General features: G+C 35.3%; 1 protein-coding gene across 4 annotated transcripts in view; it reads left to right on the forward strand.

Moving 5' to 3' along the window:
• INSC (INSC spindle orientation adaptor protein) overlaps positions 1-22427 on the forward strand; it is a 129720-nt gene that overhangs the window by 52155 nt on the left and 55138 nt on the right. For all 4 annotated transcript variants that reach the window (XM_085224205.1, XM_085224203.1, XM_085224204.1 and 1 more), the window contains 4 exons: positions 10753-11098; positions 11563-11615; positions 13174-13297; positions 15815-15928. In XM_085224205.1, coding sequence (XP_085080331.1) covers positions 10753-11098; positions 11563-11615; positions 13174-13297; positions 15815-15928 — 637 coding nt within the window. The remainder of the gene's footprint in view (positions 1-10752; positions 11099-11562; positions 11616-13173; positions 13298-15814; positions 15929-22427) is intronic.

Genomic DNA, 22427 nt, shown 5'->3' on the forward strand with positions numbered 1-22427 from the left:
ATATCTCCTTCCTCTGAAAACCCTGCTCTTAAAATAGGAATGGCAAAGGGAAAGTGAAAGAATATTGAGTGAATAAGACTTTAATTTTTGGCGTGGATCAGTCATGAAGTTCTGTTAACGCAGTAATTTATGTGAAGAAAATTTTAGCTAAGACTGACATCTGTAACGAACATCATAGTATGGTATATTTCCTTGCTTGCAGTTCTGGTATGTTTTCACATTAAATTTTCTTGCTCTACTATGAGGAAATGTAAGATATATTATAAAACATATATGAAGAAATGCATTATAAAGCATTAAAGCAGATAATAACTTGGTTAAACTTACCCTTCACTTGTTTTTAATACAAAATAGTGTACTCGCATAAAATATCAATTTATATTTGATGTGAGGGGATAATTCATTGAACCAGGGATATATTACTGCAAAACACTAACATCAAACCCATGTTCACATTTGCTACACTTTTTCCTCTTGTTAGCTTTTTCCTATGTTCCTTTTGTTGCCAATTAGAGTTTATTAATGCTAAATAAATAATTAAGGAGGGATAATTGACTTATTTTTGCACAGTAATACTGTAATGATGCTTTTTTCTAGAAAATATCATTGTTCTGTCTTAATGCACTGCAGAACATAGACCATGTATACCCACATGAATCATGGGTACATCATTTGTGCCAGAGATTCACTGTCAGTGACCCAAAGTCCGCCGTCACTAGATGAAGAATAAATGGATCAGTTGCTTCATCCTACTCACTTAGAGAAGGGGAGAAGACACTTTTTCAACCTTCCTTTTGTCAATATTTGTAACACTTTCTCCCACCTTGTAAAAGCTACCCAGCTCTATTCTCTATGCTACGTAATTTCTTTCATCTGCTCCCTTCTGAAGAAGGAGATCGACATCAGTGCAATGGTGCTCTTATTCAGCATACTTTGCTCTCTCCCTTCCTCCCCTTCAGCATCTGAGATTAGCAGAGCTGCTGTGAACAGCAGCAAGGTGAAAAGTCCTCACTAATGAATTACTTCCAAGGAATAAACAGTCTCTGGGACTCTTACCCTTCTCATCCGTACTTTTACCAGGAAACCAGTCTGTGGCTTCTTCCTCACCTCATTCAGCATTTTGAAGAACCCTCTGGAACTCTTGTCTTTTTCATGTGTTGGAATCCAGTTGCTTTGGATTTTAGAATTTAATTAGACTGTTCCAGCTCAGGCATTCTTCTCTTTGGCTATTGTCCTTCATTCAGAAGTCCCTTCCTGGTGGTAAAAATAAATAAATAAATAAATAACGACTTGTTTCCTTTTGCCTTTTGCAACTTAGCCTTCAGAATTCCTCTCAGGATTGCTTTGAAAATCTTAGGTTTTGCCTGCTTCTCTCATGTGTTGTGGTAGCACCTGTACTCTGTAGCCAACATCAGAATGCTAGGCACAACTTTCAAGTGCCAAAGCAAGGAAATGCCTTATCCTCTATAAGCTACGCGGAGGAGAGCCAGTCTGGCAGAAGGCAAATTGGCAGAAGGTGACAGAAATGGCTGGGGTATTAGTAGAAAAGCAAAGAGTGGAGTCCAAATTTTGCAATTTCTATTCAAGCAGTTTATCCACTAGATCACTTTGTTCTTCTGAGTAAATTTATTGTGGCTGGAGGGTGACACAAGCTTTAAGTAAATCAAAAAATACAAATCTGGGCTTATACAGAAAATGGAGTGCAGATATCTCATTCTTTTGCTTGGCTCAGTGGTCTCTCTCTGGCAACTGGGCAGCACATGTAAGCAGAAAGAGGATGGTAGTAGAGGAAGGGCAGAGTAGAGTAGGCAAGGGGGAAATAAGTCAGAATTTGAAACACATTTGAAAAACAGAAGTGAAACAGGATGTTTTATCTTTATGCCAGAGCCTAAAACAATCTATTTTTTGGGAAGGAGGCAATGTGTACAGAAGGAAAGTATGCCATGCAAACTCCTGAGCTTACACATGTGCAGTTAATTGGTTTTCTTGTGGCCTAGTCTTGAGCAGTTGGCTGGGACCTTGTGGGAAGGCTAACGAGAAGGTTTAGGTTTGCTAAATAACTTTTTAAGAGGAGATTTGACAGTCTAGGACTCCTGTATATACTGTCTATACTGTTATGTGTTTTCCAATGAGACTTTTGAGAAAAGCCATTTAACATATATGAATTGTATGAATTCAATAAACACAGATTAAAAGAGAAGAAGGTAAGGAATGCCTGCTTCATACAAACAACTAGTAAGGAGTAGATACTAAAAATGTGTAAAAAGTACCCTGACTATATGAAGACAATCATCGTCAATAATTTGACATATCAACAATTATATGTCAGAGGCATAGAAAGTAAAGAAGTGTATCTGGGAAAAGGAAAACACAATTCAATCCAAAAGCAGGAGAAGAACTATGTAGATGTTGAAGTAGCTAGCAAAATTTTGTATCGACTCTAAGAGGAAAGCAGATGAAAATTGTGCTTATATCTAGGGAACAAGGAAGGGTAGGACAAGAAGCAAATGGAAGGGAAAAGAGGAGAAATTTAGGAAAGAAGCTCTAAGAGAGTAGCTAAAAATTTGAGATTAAAAAGGAAATGGAAATGTGAACCTGCTGAAAATGGAATACACTGAATAACATTTATTCTGTTATGAGGTAACCTTGTTTTCCTATTTTCCTTCATAGAAAAGGTAAATCAGTAGAGACTGCACAAGGTAATTTACTGGTAAATACAGAAAGACATAACTATCAGGCAAAGAGTCAAATGGGAAAGGGCAATCACAAGGGTTGTTTTTGAAAGAAGATAATTCATAGTAGACTTCAGCAATTTCTCTACATACTTGTTTTTATTAAAATGTTTCATTTCATGAGTGGCACAGCTTGCTGTGACTTAAATTTTGGAGCACTACTAGCAAGATAATCTTGAGGCAATAAGTAATAGGAAAGAAAAGAGTAGTTGAAATCTCAAGGCTTTGTGTTAGGGACTCAGCAAGAAGATCTGCAACAATCTGAAACTCATTCAATGGAAAGGGAAAAGTGGCCTGTGTAGACTAGTTCATGGGATGCTTGCAATGGTGTGTAACGGAAAGATCAGCCCAAGGCTGTGAGAAGAATATATTTCTAGTGGAGATGTGGGTGTACTAATGCCACTGTGCAAGTCAGTTTGAGACTTGATTCGATATCAAACATGATATCAAGTATCTAAGAAACAGATTTTGCAGCAGCCACCAGAATATTTGGTGCAAGGGGAGTAAAGAGGAGAAGAGCTGTAAAGGCAGCTCGAAGAGTTTTGCTTGTTAATTTTTTATAAATCAGAAGCTGAGAAGGGTGTGTTCTCTTTCTAAAAATCTGTTTAAAAAATAAGTTCTTATGTGACATGGAACTTGAAACCAAATGGGAATGAAATAACTATTAAGAAATTTAGATGAGAAATAGGATGTTACCGACAGAGCACTGAGGCTCTAGTCTAGCTGCTTAAAAGAGCACTTATGAACCCACTATTTTGAGTTCATTTTTAAGCTATTTTTGAACATATGATCTTATGCTATCAGATGAGTGCATTTGGTAACTTAAGGTTTAATTTTCAGTTCTCTGTTTCCACAGAAGCACATAAATGTGCTTAAATGTTGGATTCCTTTGGTAAGAAAATATTTTCTTTGAATGAGAAGGTTTAATTAAGGTATTTCTAGCAACTTATTCCATTATTTGTGACGCTGTTGCTAGTTTTCATCTTTTTAAATTGTCTCTTGAAGCTTAATATTCTAATGCAATTCTATGATAGCCTGCTGTTGGCTTTTTTTAGCTAGAGTTGCTGTGAAAAGATGTGACTGTGTGTCCCCAAGTTTCTGTACTGTCCTGAATGATACTGATCTCATAACTCCCTGTAAAATGATTGTTGCGTTCTTCATTAAGTAAAACAGGCTTTATTTAATCAGTAGGGTTAGGACCTTATGTGAGTAAATAGCAGGAGGTGAAAAGCTAATGGTGCTGCTCATAATGCATGTCATAATTCCTTTGAAAAAGGCACAGAAATCTCTACTGTTTGTTATTAAGCGACAAATTAAGGCACATTTGGAAAAAAATATATGTTCAACGAGGGGCTGGCTCTACTTTCCTGAACTCTCATGTTAGTCTCCAAATTAGTCCTTTCTTGCAATTGTTTCTGAGCATTTTCATGATCTGTGACCCTAGATTATTTCCTGTGTTGTTTCTCTTCTTCATATTTCTATTCCCTATCCCTGCTAGGTGTTTACAAGGATTCCTTTTAGATCATGTTATTCTTCAAAAGTAGTGAGGAACACTGCCCTCTGTCATTACAAGATTAGCTTGAGCATCATGGAACAATGAACAGGGATGAACAACCTGAGGACACTTTCTCCTGCTGTTGGCCTTGTTGACGTTTCTCCCATCACACGTTTCAGGAACCTCTGAGCTATTTATGGGAGCTAGAACTCTGGTGTTTGGGCAATAAGTAGCAATTTAAATGTATGGTGGCAACAATGTCCCTTTGAGATTATCAGCATGCTGCAGGACTTAATGTCTGAAACAAGATGTACAAATGTTCTGAGTAGAGCCGTCTTGTGATATTCCATCAGGGTATGCTGTTCTGTGTTTATTGGGCTACATACAATCTGACTCAGGTAGGACTCAGGAACTTCATACAAAGCGAAGACCTCTCAGCTCTAGTATCACATTTATTCTGAAAAAAAATATAACACATGTTTTTTTCAAGGCACAGAATGTAGTATGTACAAGAACGAAAGTGGCAGAATCTTGTCAGTACTGCTTTTGTCTCTGCAGTAAGAGAATAGCTCCTTATTTCAGAACCTTACCTCAAGATGAAAATGATGACTACTTCATCCAGCTCATCGAAAACAATTTTCTTGTGAATGAAGGGAATCCATTTAAGGCAGGACAAATAATCGAGTAGCATGTTGAACAAAAGACACAAATCTTGGTCAGCTGATATTTTTAATAATTTATTGCTGTGAGATAGCCAGAATTATATGTATTATGTAAATATTAAAAATCGAGACAGGCTTATCCAGGAGTGACATTGCAAATACAACAGAAATCATTGCAAATATCAATGTTATTGCAAATGGAAAATCATCAGTTATCTGTTTAGATGGTGATCACTGTGACAACACTGGCATACTGTTGTTCAGCTTTGCCTGCAAGCAAGCCAAGCAGAGCTTTACACTATTGTTAATTTACTGCTGGCAGAGTTTATTTAGCATTTCTTTCCAAATTCTGCTAGGAAATGCTTTTCTCTTTTATGGCTGTCTTAAGTCACTGAGTTCACAGAATCTAATGTGCTTGTGGAGGTAGCTGTTGTCTTTACAACGTAATGTACCAGGCACAAAGTGAGAATCCACAAAACTAGGCTGAACTAGTTCTTTTGTCTTCTGCCTATCTCTTCAGATGACAGAGGCTGGAAAGGACCTGGCCCTACTTAAGAAAATTAATATCTGTGAAGCTTACCTAAATTTTACATAAGCTAATTGCCAAACTGAATTGGTCTGTGATTCTATATTATGTCTTATGTTCTACAATATGCCAGTAATTCTAGGACAGTATAATATTTTCAGACATTTTTAGGGGGACAACTTACAGTGAGGATTTCTCAGAAAAGCATAAAGATCTGAGAAGAACACTGGTGTAGCACTTAATGCTAAATGATTTATGTGGCCTTTTAATTAGGTGCAATGAAGTTATAGTTAATTTACATACTGTATCTTATCTATTAAAAGTGTTTACTGTTGTTTAGTCTTTAGTTTTTACTTTCCTTATAATTCAGGCTTTAATGTAACCTGTTACCTTTTTTTTTTTTTTTTGAAGATATGGAAATACTTTTCTTTCCATTAACGTTTTGTAAAGTCTTAATTCATAGAAATGGCTTGGGTTGGAATGGACCCCATCCTTTCCATCATCAAGTTCCAACCTCTCTGCCACATGTAGGGCCACCAATCTTCAGATCTGGTACTAGAACAGGTTGGCCAAGGCCCCATCCAACCTGGTCTTCAACACCTCGTGGGACCTTCCACAGCCTCTCTGGGCAGCCTGTTAAATACTAAACTCTTCTTTTCTCTGTGAGTTTGGGTTACTGATATACTAGAAAAGAAAGTCAAATCGAGGAGAAGAGTGAACACTGTGCAAGTCATTGGACTAATCCTTTAGCTTGCCACATCAATTAAAATGCTAAATATTCATAGACCCTGATTACTCTGAGTGATCTTCAAAGTAAGCGTGTACACTTAAAAATCAACTACCCTACAGGTACTTTTTATCACTTAAGCTACCTCCCTAGTTATGTTAAATTTTTGCTAAAAGTAGTGCAAGTATATCACAGATCCACAAGGCTCTTACAAGCAATTAATAGTGTTAAATGACTTGAGTATAAATAAGAACCTTTTCTAAGGCTCTTCACTAAATCCTTCCACTGATAGTTGAGTTCTGCTGTCTATTATATTAATGTAGAAACTGGCCCTGGGAATATTGGGTACCTATGAATAATTTTGAATAGATGTATTAGAAAAAAATTAGAGATGAGTTATGTTCAGAGAGGGGGCTAAATCCATTCGAGAAGTTGTTTGTTGCCAATTAATTACCTGCTGCTAATTAGAATAATAAATTTGAGCATAGTTGTAAGTCTTGGCAACAACTTTCACTGTAGGCTTATCTGGAAGCCTCACTAAATGTTATCATTAGAATCTGTGATAAATCTGTCATAATAGGTGAAAATGAATAAAAAGACTAAGAAGCCTCAAAAAACCCATAATTCTACGCAGCAGAAGTCTTTACACTTTATAAATGTGATGGCCCCTGGGAATATTCATGTGAATTGATTAGCTCAGTCTTTCACATGCTGTTATAAAACACAAAACTTCTGTACTTATTGAAATTCAGTATAAAAGATGGAGGCATAATTCTTTTTTATGATAACACTTGCAATTTAAAAAGGTATGTATTTCTGCCAGTAAAACTGTAGTAGAGAGGTCCAAGCTGGAAGCTGTAAATATGATCTAGTTGTTATTTCTTCACTTTTGTACTTCTGTATTCATATCGCACCAACGTGAGAGAGGGAGGATTGCTATCTAAAGGGTTGCTTGATCTGTCCTAAGGATCACCTGATTCATTAGCCTACTACTTATTAAAAAAAGAAGAAAAGTGCTGGTATCTCTGAAAACAATGTACATATTAGAAATGTAAGATGATAATGTTTTTCCATGAGTCCTTCTCCATGATGAAATTGGCCATCAAAGCGTTACGTAGTGTGGAAATGCCCATATGGAACAAGGTCTTAGCATCTGTTGAAGAAACATACTCCCAACATGCTGTTGCTGTAAGTTTGTTTCAGCCAGATGATTATGTCAGAATACAGTCTTTAAGCAGACATTTGGCAGTGCACTAGAATTCAGTGTATTTGAATTGCTAGTGACTGAAATTCAACTGAATGATCTTGAAAACTTCAGCTGTTTTACAACCTCAATTAAAATAGGATGACATTAAAGAAATGCTTTCTTTTGAATTTTTATTTTGTACTGACTTCTATTTTTACCTGAAATGCTGCTTTTTTGGTGTGCAGTCTTCATAAATTGCTGTCTTGTCAGTATGCCAAGGCATACTAAATTAAACTAGTGGAGAGTTAACTTTATACATGAAGGTCTCTGCCAGTTAACTACCTAATGGTTCTTAATGAAACAGATCTGGGCAAAATCGCACCATTAAGATCCCTTATTCTTGAACCAATAATGCTCAGTGTATTTGTTAAGTGCCTGAAAAATAGTTATAACAGCAGGATAACACTTCCAGATGATGTGAAATTGATCAGCTTAATTCAAAATAACTGCAACCACGCAATCACTGAAGTACCTGTCAGTACTGAGTCTTACATCATAGGGCAACTAACTCTAAACTATGTTATCGCTCATTTTGAATTTTCATTTTGAAATAAAAATAGTTAGGCTTTCTGGAAGATAAACATAAAATAGTTCTCTTCAAAGCACGTAAGTAAACAAAAGTAATTTGGGGAATTCTTGGAAAATGGAGATGTACAGAAAATATAATCCAAATACAAAATTACCTGATGCACTTGAATTTTGGCTATTGTGTGCTGTTGCTGCATCTCGTCTTGGAAGGCCATAGGGTAACTTTTTAAGAAAAGTGGGGAAGCGTAATCAAATGATCAGAGGTGAGAGATCACTTTTGCATGCTGACAGATTGGATAAACACAGTTTTGATGTCTTAAAAATGAGCTAAATCAAAGGAAATCAGTCACAGTGAATAAGCTAGTGAATTGTACAAAGGCGGCTACTGTGGAGCTCTCTCTTCAAAATCTCTTGCTGTACAAGAACTGCAGAGCTTGTGTTAATATCTCAAGGTAGCAAGTTTAAAATAAGCAATAAGAAATAGTTGTTCATACAAACCATAATCAAAGTGTAAGCTATTGTCGCTAGATGTTGTAAAGGCCAAAAGTTTAACTGAGTTCAAAAAGGGATTAATGGCTACTTTTGTTTCATGAATTGTGAAAACATCCTGCACAGATGTGTATTTTGGCTTAGGAAGTTCATAAGCCACTAATTGCCAGAAGATGGGAAGGAGGGGTTGCTCGGCTCCTACAATGCCTCTCAGAATTGTTTCTTATGCATCTGCTAATGGCCGTGTTGGGAGCAGGATAATGGGCTAGACAAGTTTTTAGTCTGTCCCATTATGGATGTTTTTATTTTGTAGGTGTGGTAATTTATTTTTTTTTCAGTAATGGGTGACAAGATGGAAATTTTCAACTTGTTTTGAGACATCATTAAATACTGTCTGGAATATGATTTTTAAAAGTTAATTAGGAATGATTCTACTTGGCTTTCCTTATTTTAATATGCAAAAGATAATCTGCAAATTCATGCCTTGAATGTTCAGAAGATTTTGTCTAAATACCTGGAGAAGTGAATGAAAGTGAACAGTTCATTTTTCACTTGACTGATCATGAGATTAGTTTAAAGCATGATGTAGCAGAAAAGTTGACATAGTGAACAAAGGGAATTTTCAGTAGTCCTTTGGTCTGAGAGAAGGCAAATGGTATTTTTGCCAGTGGAGTTAAAGGACGTTAAATTTCAGATGACAAAAATTTCTACATTACACAACTGTACTTTGGTCAATTACTTTTAGTAGGAACTGAGACAAATGAGAATTTCTTTAAAGTATTTTGTGTACGATTTCATAATCTTTTTTTTTCTTTTTGGAGTGAAGGTTTCTATTTGAGAATAGAGAAAATGAGTTATTTCTTGTTTTATCCAACTAACCTTATATTTGAGTTTTTCTCCATGTGAATGTATAATATAAGAGTTTATTTGTACTTACTAAACAGAGATTTAATCAATTATCATAGTGCACTTTGGAAATGAAAAATACATTACTCTGTCAAATGAGTTTATCTTTTACTGCACGCAAACTGTGCATGTCATTATAAATCATGATCTCAAACTTTTGGAGTTGTTATTTTTGTCTATTAGGAAACCTTGCTTCACATCCAAAAAAGCAATAAGGAGACTACACATAGTGAGAAGAAAGTGAGTCACAATCAATCATAAAATACAATTACATAGTCCTCAATGCTGAGTAAAATAAAGACCTTAAATAGCAGCAGCTTGTGAAGTTTAAAATTAAAAGAAGTTTCACTGTATTTGGTGAAAGGGAAAATGGATCAATGAAACTGATCCCTTGTATTTGTCTGCTGTTGATTTATGTAAAACTATACTTGAGGTGAGCCTCCTGAATACGTTTATAATCAAAATTTAGTAATTTGTGCAGCATTACCTCAGGGGTCTGGAAGGGAATTCAACTGGTGCTGAGCTCAAGAATTGAAAGGTCCTTCCCCATCATTGTCTAATGAGTTTGCTCTAACAGGCAGGCTTTCGTGTAACAGCTCAGGACGTTGGACTGGATGGTCTTAGAGGTCTTTTCCAACCTTCTGATTCTATGTGTTAACAGCTGTGCCTCTGTCAGAGGGTGCAGGGGCTCAAAAGGCAGGCTCATTGCCCTTGTGCCCTTACTGGTCAAGGAGTTTCTTACAGCCTCACTTGTTTACAGTTTGATTGCTGTAGTGCAAAAATGTGCTCTGGAAGTCAGATGTGCAAATTTTACAGACAACAGTGAGAAACATGAGAGAAGGCAAAGTTCTCATCAGAAAGAAGAATCCAACTGAGGTTTATGGGGATTATGATGTGGGAGAAATTGATACTGCTGATAATACCGTTAGTTGTCTTGGTTTGGCTGTCCCAGAGTGGATGTAAGAGCTTTGGAGAGATATTGCAAGGTAAAACTTGTCCTGTGCAGACGCTGGCAGATGAAGTGTATAAAAAAATTTTTGAAGTATAGGTCTATAAACAGCAAGCAAATACATAACTTTGTTAATTCATCGTATCAAATGTTACATTTGGGAAGGACTGCAGGACTGTTTTCTCCCAAAACTGCAGCCTAAAATTCTGTTTAGTCATCCCCAGTCTCTACTGATTTTTCTCTGATTTTTGTAGTATGCTTTTTGTAGCAGCTTTGTAGAGTGAAAGTAATCAGAAACCCAAAACTTGTTTACTGGAATAGAAAGGAAAGCATGGTTCTCATTGACTACTACAAGCAAATTGTTTGCTCAGTCCGTTACTTTTTGGCAATGAATTGCAACTTGGTAGTTAGATATAACAGTGTTTTATTACTGATGGTTATCCCAAGATCTCTTTGTCTCATCTTGTTCTTCCTTCTTTCCCTGCCTCTTAGCATGCATTTAATTCAGGTGGACTCTGTCCAGCGGTGGATGGAAGATTTGAAGTTGATGACAGACTGTGAATGCATGTGTATTCTCCAGTCCAAACCGATCAGCACTGAGAAAGATGAACAAAGTGAACTCATCCTTTCCTCACAGTATAGCACAAGTGATAATTTACAGCTGCTATTAAAAAGAGCTTGGATAATAAGCACAGAGTTGACCAGGATTGCTCAGAAGTTGGAAAAGAATAGATGGCAAAGAGTCCACAGCATGACAGTAAGAGTCAATTGCCATGTACGTTCCATGGTAAATGAATACAATGCATTTACCAGGAGTTTGTCGGAAGAAATGAATCAGGTAGGAATGCTTCATTTGATGTCTTTTCTCTTTTGTTTTTGGTAATAAGTGCAAATTTATATAATCTCATTTTATTTTTTTTCTTTATATAATTTCCTTTTAGTTGTAAAAAACATTTTGGACTCAACATAGATCCTACTTTATCATAGGCCTGATTGTCAAAGCCGGTCATGTTGACAAATAAAAAATTTTGTTTTTGGTGATCACTGCACTGAAATATTTAAATGCCCCATCTGTGAGTTTATTTGCATTTAAGATCTAGATGCTATGTTTTTATTAACCTTATTTTTATCTCTACTTGTTTTATTTAGAAGATTAGAGAGAAAAAAAAACCACAAAGAAATAGTGCTTATATGACATAATAGTTCTGGAGGTTTTCTACCTGATTAACATGAGCAAACATGTATTTTAAAAAGCAAACACACATGGATACTAAAAATCACTTTTTCTTTCTATCTGTCCAGATGGAAAACCTTTTAATAGACAAGTGTTCAGAATTTACAGCATTTACAGAAAGGTAATTTTAAATTTTTGGGTTGAAATATTTGTTTTGCTGTTTTATTATGTTGTAGAGTTTGTGATGAGAAGTGCAAATCCACTACCATTCTCAAATGTTTGAACTAGGCCCCTGCAGCTCTGAAAGGCTTTCTGAATGTTAGCCCCAGTGGATGAAGTGAATTGCTTTTATCTAAACTGCATCTTAATGAAAGATGGGATCTGCTGTTGCACAAAGAGCCTGGCATAGATATGGAAGATGATTTTTCATAGCTTTTAGGTGTCAAGGGAGAAAGTCTGATTCTAATGGTATAGGTGACAAAACTTCTACAGAGTTTTCTGGAGCCAAGATTTCAGCTTCTGTGGAAAACTTTCATATTGTTTCTTTATAGACTGTCATAGTTGGCATTCCTCTGAGTATCCATATATTAAAAAACTAAGCCCAAATAAATATGTACTCTTTTAATTTCATATGTAGGTTTAATTAGCTCCATGCACTCTAGAATGCTGAGAATATAAAATAAGAAATTCTATATAATCCTTTTCATGATATTTACCCTACCTTATGTACATTATCCTGTTTCCTCCATTGCAGTTCAATTGGTCTTTCTCTACTTCAAATGCCATATCAGTCATTCTCAGGAGATCATGAGGGAAAAAGACGACATGTAATGATCAGGAAGGAATATCCCTTGAGCACTACTGGTGTTTGCCTAATTTGCACTACTTAAACTTTCCTTTTTTATTCTACTATGGGACACATTGATTTAATAAGATCCTGTAGTGATCCTCTTTCTCTTTTTCTGTTTGACAAAAAGTTGTTAAATGAAAGACAGGTAGTTCTGAAAAGGGAACCTAACATGTAGGTGGAAACACTGATCAACAAAACCATATCTTCCATTGCAGCATCTTGATGAGGTGGAATAATTTTTGACAAATTAAAATAATGCATTTCTGTGCAGCAGTATGAGTTATTTCATTTGAATAATTCATCTGTAGAATGTTTTACACCTTTATCTTGTTTCACCAGTCACACCAAGTATCACTGGTTACGAGATGGTTACATCAACTCTGTAAAACTGCTCTGTATAATCATTCTTCACAGAGGGCTTTATTTTTCTTTTGAGTATGTTGCTTAAATGATCTTTATTCATTTGGACACATTCAGATTGTTCCCTTGTTCCTGCTTTTATTAAACTATGACAAAGAAAATAAATGAAAATTATTGAGAACACTTTTTAGTATGCCCCTCTGTGTTTCACAAGCAGAGCTGCAGCTGAAATGCAGGCATCCTCGAGTGTCTGTAACTATAAGCATAAGGGGAAAATAGAGTTCTGCTGATATAAACACAACATCTGCAGCAAATAGGCCTGTAGTGTATGAAGTAGATTGTGATCCCCAAAGTATTCATTAATGTCTACTGTTGTCCTTTGGTGTTATGCTTACTATGCTTACTATGTTCAGACAAAGCTTTGATACTCTGGTGTAGAGCTCACCTGTGGCAATCATGTTGATAAACAACTGGAGTCTATTGCATCTTGTTTTCCTTCATTGCTGCTTCCCTGTCTCTTTTGTTTTAGGTGCATACAAGTAGAGGATGAACAGATTCTGAAGTCTATGAAATCTTCTATTAATGAAACACTCACTACTGTTGCTCAGTATTTTGGCCAGTTGATAGAGCTGGTTTTAACACATGAGGCGCAGGTTAGTCTACAGTATAAAAATAAAAGTAATAATAATAAACATCTTCACCAATGTTAAGTCTTGAAGGAGAATGTTAATTAAGAGAAGGATGATAATTATATCTCTTTTCAGCAAATTGGTGATCAGTAATTCAAATATCTTGCAAAGAGATCTAAATGTGTTTTTTCACCTGATTTGTTTCCTAAGCAAAATGATCTTGTAGATTACAGTGTTAATTACTGTTCCTGATACTTATCTTTTCAGTACAAGGAGGTCAATCTCTGGATAATATCATCTTAGCAAGACCTTTGTACATATTTTTTCTCCCTGTACAGGCACTGCTTTTCTTTAGAAGCCTCAAAGTTTCTCCTGCTCTCAACAGTTCCTATTGAAAGCTAAAACTTCTAGAAGATATACATATAATATATACATTATTGCAGCACACATTTTAACTAGAGCTTAATCTTAGACTCTGGGAAGCCATGATTAAAATAGCAACGTTTGTACAGGCTGTGTGTGACTATCAGTATTCTTTTTGGACCAAAACAGCAAATAACACTTTGTGTGGGGTTATCATAACCATCACTGGTTTTAGAAAACTTCCCTCCTCCATAGTGTGAGGACTGATGAGAGCAAAACTTCTGTGTGCGTGCATGCGTATGTGTGTGCACAGAGCATTCTAGAAATACTGCTGTAGCACTACAGGCATGACATGTAATTTCCAGTGGTGATTAAAAGTTGATAAAACACAGAGTAATCTGAGATTATAGATGCATTATACTTTGTCCATTAAACCATCCTTGAGGTAATAACTTGAAAGCCTAAGCAATCTATCTTATGCTAGTATCTTTCTTGAGACCTCATTAACTATCCCTTTGCACCCTTTAATCTTGCTCAAAAAACCCCAACAAATGTAATTATGCTCAATTAATTTGTCTATATTTCAGAAGTGATGTTATATTGAATTTTTTATCCCATCAGGAGAATGAGAGGCTTGATGAAGAAGTAATTGTTAAACAGTATTTACTACTGTGCTAAAACAAAATACTGAATGGTATTGGTTAAATTCTTTTGTACCTTGACGTTTTAAATTAGCAAAAGTTGAATCATCTTCTGTAGTTGCTAGAAAGTGTCCAAAATATATTTTCAGAATTATAGTCAAGGTAACAACCTACTTACTAACACACTTTGGTTAGAATTTACAAGAATAACATGAAAGGTGGTGTATGAACTTTAGTGCATAAATAACTTCATATTGCAAATTCAGTGAGTAGGCAGTCATTCTTTTGATGCTTATTCTCTTGAATTTGAAGAGAAGTCCTATATTGCTGATAGTTCTGCCTCTGGACACTTTGATATTTGCTGACACATTAAATCCTAGTCCCTGTATATTTTAAGAAAGCAGGATTAATTACTCTGCAATATCCCATAAGCATTTGCATTGCTGATCTCTTGGAGGAGAGGCTGCTAATAAAAAACATGAAAATAATATTTCTCAGAATCATCCAGCAAGGTTGTGCACCCAGTTCTGCCTTACAACCACATTGTGGGTAGTTTGCTCTGGAGCAGAGGATCTGAAGGAGAGGCCATGATGGTTGGTTACTAAAGAGCTTTCTTTTCAAATCAGCGTATCAGGAATTATTGATGAAAAGGATTAATATTAAAGTGTGAACTGATTATTTAAGGGAGACACTAAGAGTGGGAGAAAGCAACCTTTTAAAGGGAAGATAACTGAATTTTGCGTCAGTAACAGTGTAAAATACAATAAGGGATATTTCTTTCAAAGCTGTATTAAATACATAAACACTTGCCTTTGTCCTTCTAATAAATACAATTAGTTCTTTCCCTTGTGATTGTATGAACTTTCAAAGAATAACATTAAGCTTTGTATTTTCTAACAGTTATGTTTACCTGTGCAACCGCAATGGCACACATGAAGATGCAAGATAATTACTTACAAACATAAAAATATTTAACCTATTTCATGTATTTGAGAAACAAATACATGAAATATATTTCTCCTATTAATTCCAGTTATTAGTCAGTATCACCTTTCAGTTTTATGCCTAAACTGACAATAATGATGATCCTAGAGATAGAAAGTTATATTAGAAAGGGTATAGCAATATTACATATGAATAATGCAGAATATTAACACAACCCTGGGATACAGTTTCTGCATGGAGACAGTTTCCTTCTTAAGTTTATAGTTCAATTCTAGGTCAAATACGATAATAGTTTACTAAATAATTTGAGCTCTTTTTTTAACATGTTTTCAAACACATTCCTCTTTTTCTATTCATGCTTATTTTTACATGTTGCTATTCTTAGTTATGTCTATTCAGATGTGACATTGAATGTGTTATAATACTACTGTTTTGACTCTTGCCCTTGTTTTTATTTTTGCTTGGGCTGGGTGAGAAGGAAAATTATCACACAGAGTAAATGGGCTTGACTTCCCACTTTATTTCATCTTAAATACAATAGTCACATTTATCACTGGAAGTAACTGGTTTTTATTTACCTTATGTCACACAGAACCTGCTGAGACAAATAGAATCGTCGGATAGCGTGTACATCACTGAGTCAGCAATTAACAGCTTATTCAGCCTCACCCAGGAAGGTACTCATCTGTGCCGTATCATAGCTAAGGTAAGTGGATAAATACATGGATTAATTCAAAGTAAAATTAGCAATCTGAGTAGGTTATTTTACTATTCACCCTAGTGGTGTTGAGTTTTGAAAAAATAGAGTAGTACAATGTAAAATCCTACATTTCAGGAGACGTAATGTAGGTTGAAGAAGACCAGAAACTTATTCTAAGGAACTTTTTCCTTTTGTTGCTTTCAAAATAAATTTAAGGTGTGAAAGAGAAAAGGTAGCAGACAAGAAGACTCATGTCAGTTGATGTTTCTTCATGATGTAGCTATTCCACAGCATTCAGTTGGATATTCTCTTGTTTCAATGTGTGTCCATTTTTTAAATTTCCTCCTGCCTATAGCTAGTGTTACTGCTATATATTTTGTCTTGATAACGTCCTCTCAACTGGAAGGCTGCTGTTATTTTGTTCTGCCTATGTTCCTCCTATCCTCTCCCCAAATTCCTGCTTTATAATGAGCTCTTACAACTCAAATAGCATAATTTAGTTAATTACCCCAAATGAAGTGAAACGGAAGGAAATTCTCAATAGTTTCAATTGTCCAATTAATGTTGACGATTCTTTACATTGCAGGCAAGCAATTCAGACAAAAGTTGTATGGGGAAGCAGAGGAATGGAAACCTGTAGATGTGTTTTCTGTCTTGCTGATACAGCTTTCTTAAGCCTTTCAGATGTAATTACTACACTTTGCTACACTTGAGGTCAAATCTTGCTCTGGACTGAAATTTTCAGATGTCAATTTGAGTTCAAATAAAACGTGCATCCCAAAATTAATTTAATCTGTTGAAACTAAACTTAAAAACATAAATATTAGAGGAATACATACTGAAAAGGTAGTACCCAAGGAGAAGTAACTTCTTAAAAGCAGCCCAATGCTTTTACGTGGAAAACCTTTCTATTAACATTTCAGCACTTTATCTCGATTATGGATTTGTAAATACCAAAATACATGACTTATAGTGCTAAGGACAGGGCAGAAAGAAAGCCAACTGCCCTGACTTCTAGCTCAGCTTTATGTTTAAGCTCTAAACAGCATCACTAGTAAAAGAGTATCTGTCATAGGTAGTTTTTTGGTATTTCTCTCCAAAGGTTGTTCTTCATTAAAGTTCAAGACCTCTACAGGCAACTGCAGTAGAATAAGCTCCAGCTGGCTTCTGGGTATTGATTCTTCTGCAGTTGTCTGTATCATCAGGTATACTGCTGCTCCTTTCAGCATCTTGGGCATCTTTTTAGTGTCTCACCAGACGGTACTTTCTAAGTATCAGCCATGTAAGTAGAGAAACTTTGCAATTGATTATGTATATAACTACTGAGTACACAGAGAAACAGAAAAACTCTTTAGCTATTTGTACAGAGGATGACAGAGATATTATCAAAGATGTAATTTTAGAAATACTTTGCATCCATTATTTACCTTTTGCAGAAGAATATCATCGCAGTGTAGGATACTTCATGCAGTGTGTTCTCATTTACTGATGAACTGATGAATTTGCTGATAACATTGGATTTAAACCCATTGCTCTGCTGAGATTCACAATTCTATCAATCCCTGCAAAGTCTATACCTTTGATACTTGGATCTTGAAAAAGTGAGAAAGGCATTTTGTGAGATCAAGCATAGAATAATCTCATCTTCAGTGTACGTAGAGGGAAATATCTTTTCCCAAATTTCTCAAGCTTCTGTTTGTAGAGTGAACATGCCAACCTCTTGTCCTGCTCAGAGATGAAGTTAAATAGCACTATCTAATTAGTTTTATTTCTATCTATATCTATAGATGTTTGCATCGTAAAAGGTACCACTGAGGGCTCTGAATGAAGCATACTCAAATGTGTAGTGATTCTGGCAACAGCATGAGTGGTTTAATTTTTTCTGAATTGGTATTTGAGCTCCACTCAGTGGTATCCAAAACAATTTTAAAATGTTTAATATTGAGGAAGTGCAGGACTAACAAATTGAGGAAAATTGTCTTGTACTTTTTGTCATTGTGAGAATTCCACAGACAGTTCCATTTAGCAGAAGTGAAGTCTGACCTTCAATAAAATCACTAAATTAATTTATTACTAATATTACATGGATGTGTCACAGGATGCAATAAATGATTTCCAAGTGAGGAAATGCATTCTCTTATGCAAAGAACCCTATGTGGTGTTTGGTTGCCAAACTACAGTGGTGATTGTATCACTCGTCATGCACCCCTGTTTCCTCTATGCACTGAAATGTAATTGTTCAGACTCATCTTCATCTTCTGTGTTGCATCAGTTACCTGCATCACTGAGCATGGGGGCAGAGGAAACGTGATGGACTAGAATTTTGTATTCGATCACTTGAATAGGTTGCTATGACAGGGAAAGTGCAAGGTGATTAAAAAAAAAATAATAATACAATAATCTGGCACTGCACCAGCTCATTACAAGAGCAAGAATGGATTCAGTTTTTGCAAAGATCTCAAAACTTCTCATGGACACAGAAGTTCCTTTGAGAGTGCTCTTATTGTTGAAAAAAACTAAACAGAAGTAGAATAATTCAGAGAAATATGTGAAATGCATTTAGTGTTTTTTGTGTTAAGCTATCAATTATAGCTCTATGATACATCAAAATTTTGAGTATAAAATCAAAAATGACATAAAGTTTGGAAAGCTGCCTGAAATTGATCTATTGTTTTCATTTTGGTAAGGTTTTCAATCACCACACTCTCTTCCTTATTTTCCCCTGCTAATACTGTTATCAAAATCAAAAAGTCTTTGAAAGGCAAAAATCCTCTTCTACAAAGCCACCTACAATTTTATTCCATTTGGAAATTGTTTTGAGTGTTGAGGTTAAAGTTAAAATGAGTTCAATACTTTTTTTTCCTTTTAGAAATGTAACTGTAATGTTCTGAGAAGGTCATGTCATGTTGCTGTTTCACCAATGGCTGCTCAATGCTCTCCACATGAAGTGATGACTTAAGACAGCTAACATAAATGAGTAGCAGTAAGCACAGGATAAGAAATGGAGAAACCTTAAAATTAAATAACAGTGATCATAACAATCCTTGAATTTTGAGCTAACAGAGAAATAAACGCTGTGCTGTGGATTTTGAACTAGTTGCCATGTTTATCTACTGTCAATGCTGAAGGTGCAAGAAAGGAAACTACACCAGTGGGCTTAAAAGCAAAAAGAGAAAGTGAGGACAGGAAGAGTCAGGTGCAGAATCTGTTGCAAAAGCTTGTTTTAGTCAGATTTTTGTCAGTGGATTGTTTTCTTACCTTTGGATCTGAATGTTGCTAAAATCCTCTTTATCTGTCATATCTCATGACATGTACTTAGGCATAAAATAGCATGACTTAATTATATCATTGTCTGTGACTGCATCCATTCCAGGAGCGTATTCACAATCTTTTTCATAATATAGTCTATTAGATTTTGATCTTCAAATCTTTCTTATTAAAACCCACAAATTAGTATCTTTGTTGTTAAACCTTTACCATCATGTTCCAAGATCACAAGGAGTTTTTAAAAAATGAAAATTAAATGCTTTGAGTGAATTTGAACACCTGTCAAAAACTCTAGCATTGCTAAAGTAGACTGTCTCTAAATTGATTCAAGTTTGTGACAATCAGAAGAATCCATAGCAATCCGTTCCAGAATTAAAATAAATACATAGTGCAACATCAAGTAACACAGAAAATGTTTTAAAAGAAATCCATTTCACTGATGAATTAGAATGTAATACTAACTATTCTAGATTGAATGCTATAATAATAATAATCTCCTAAAACGAGAGAGGCAGAACACAAGACAACGAAAGCAAATATACCATACCTGCTTATCATACCTTTCTCTGGAGAAACTGAGCCTGAATGAATCTGTAGAGATGTGCAGCAGCTCACTTGCACTCACAAAAGCTTCTAGTACATCATGGCCTTATCTTCTTTGTACGTCAGTTCCATGTCTAGCAAGTATTTACTGCAGAGATTTCTTCAGAGATCATCTTTCAAGCTAATTATAAGTGTTGTCTTCCATCACAAGGAAAGGACTTGATGGAATTTGCTGCTCTTCAAATTATTTGAGGCCGAACCTGCAAAACACTGCTCATTAGGGGTACATGCCTTCTATCCCTGCTCTTCACTGGACTCCTTGTGCAGTGTGGCTTTTTATCCTCATTACATCCTTCATCGTATACTTGTGATTGTATTTCAGGTGATTTTTTTATCTAGTGTTAGCCTTTCATCTCAGGGAATTCTCTAGGAAATTGAATTCCTGCTAATCCAGTATAGGAGAAAAGCAGATCATCAAGCAGTAAAGCAGGTTGCCCTATCACTGAACAGAGTATGTGAAGCCTGTCCCAAATGAAACTTGAATTACAGCAAGAGCAATGCTTCTTGTGGTGTTCTTTTGGTTCCAGTTATTGACCAAAAGTCTACAGAGGATAAATAGAAAGACGAAAGCGTGGTTAGATATATCAGGAGCTTTAGCAAAGGTGTACAGCTGGCTGATTTCCAAAGCAAGAGAAATTTTATGCTGCTAGGATTCTTTGAATGGTAAATAAGTATAAAGTACAAGAATAAATGTGAGCAAATTATACTTAGCCCTGTGAGATGGAGTAGCTTTGTTATCATGTCATCATCAGAGAGACAGATTCAGAAAAAGGTGAACTACTTCTGGAGAATTCTGAGATACCAGAAAAGCTTTGGGTGCCTGAGTGCTTTTGACAAGCCATAGAATCAGGCTCACTATTTTCTACTGACTCTATATTTCACTTACAGCTTTCTAGATTCATTACTTATGGTCAACATTTTATAACTTGGTAATAGTATATGGTGCACATAATAAACAATTTGGATCTTCTCCCAACAAACATAGTGATAAATCACTTTCTGTCCCTCAGAGACAAGAGCAAGGCACCCATTTGTCAGAGAGAAAGCTTGAAGTCAACGTGCAGTTGTCATTATTGTCATTCACAAAGTTCTGCTTATTATAATCAAATTAGAGAACCAGATTTCTCTGATCCCACAGAACTGTGAGTACTTTCATACTGACAATAGGACCGAAAAAGTCCCAGTTACCTCAGATCTGGGAACAGCACTGTACTCACTCATTTCTATGCTTATTAATAGATACTTCAATTACTTACAAGGGGGAAATACCAATATCCTTTTATGGATGGAAGAATCACTGTAAGAACTTTTCTTGTTAGTGTTCTGCCTTTTATTTTAAAGGCTGTGAAATGTCTTTGTGCAGTAAGCTGAATATAGCCACCGTAGATATAAAATAACTCAAAGATATACGTGCACTTCTTACAATTCCACAAATAAATTTTACTCTTAAGAAACCTTATTAAGCCTTCTCTTTTCACAGATTTCATTGAAAAGGCACAAATATCTTTAAAAAAGATAGTATAAAAAATTTGAATCCTGAAATTATATTGAAATGTTCATTTTTGTCTAATTCTAATTTAATTTTAAGACAATATCTATTTTTTGCCAGGCTGAATGGACACATTATCTTACTCTATTATTCTCTGCTAAATTCCAGCAGAACTAGCACAAAAATGTGGAAGAATTCTGAATTGTACTTTGGACGTTTTTTGTTAGAATAACCTGTTGAGTTTTCAAATACTATAACTGGCTGAAGAGAAAAAGATAAGTAAATCTGAAAGATATTTTTTTATAGAGGCTACTTAAGTAGACTTAGTCTGAACAATCCATATTAAACTTGCTCCATGATTCCAATTAATTTTCACTCAACCTATAGTATCAATACTTTAGACCATGGCTTTTCGTTTGTGAATAATGTTTAAAATTCTTTCTTCATTGTGTGGCTACTTTTACCTGGAAAAAAATAAATAAAATAAAAGCTTCTGTAGTTTGCTTGGCAAGCATAACATTTAGAAACAACACAATCCAACAAAAACCTGAACTGCATATATTGTTTGTATCTGTATCTTTCCATTTATTATGTAACTTTTGCTAATATTTATGTTTATGCACTATGTTGGAAATGATGAAGGGCAGCTACTATAGGGATTTATATATACTCAACTATTTTTTGTTATGTGCCATATCTGAAGAAAAATGCATAGGAATGCAAATTGTACGTGCTAGAGGAGGAATATATGGATTGTATCATTGTAGAACTTGTCACCTTTGACATTTTCAATAGCTCTTCAACCTGTGACCTTCTCTTTCATATTTTATTAATGTAAAATTATGGTATGGATATCAGAAACATAGAGGAATGTGAAATATTTGCTAACAAATCTGTTTTTAATTAATAGCATGTAGTTGAACTATCAATTAAATATCACTCCAGCCGCAGCCTATTGATAATTCTTTGTCATTTTCATGTGGATGTCAAGTTTAATTTAATTTGTTCTTTTTGGTAAAAGTCGATTGCTTAAGCACACCTCCTACTGAGGCTATATTACTTTTTCATCACTTTCTGTATAAGCATTAATCAACTTGAGTTCTCTGTGCAAGTTTAACAGCTTTGTTGTTGTTTTGATGATAGCTA

This window comes from Meleagris gallopavo, chromosome 5, assembly GCF_905368555.1.
Source record: "Meleagris gallopavo chromosome 5, MGAL_WU_HG_1.1, whole genome shotgun sequence".
NCBI classification, from domain to species: Eukaryota; Metazoa; Chordata; class Aves; order Galliformes; family Phasianidae; genus Meleagris; species Meleagris gallopavo.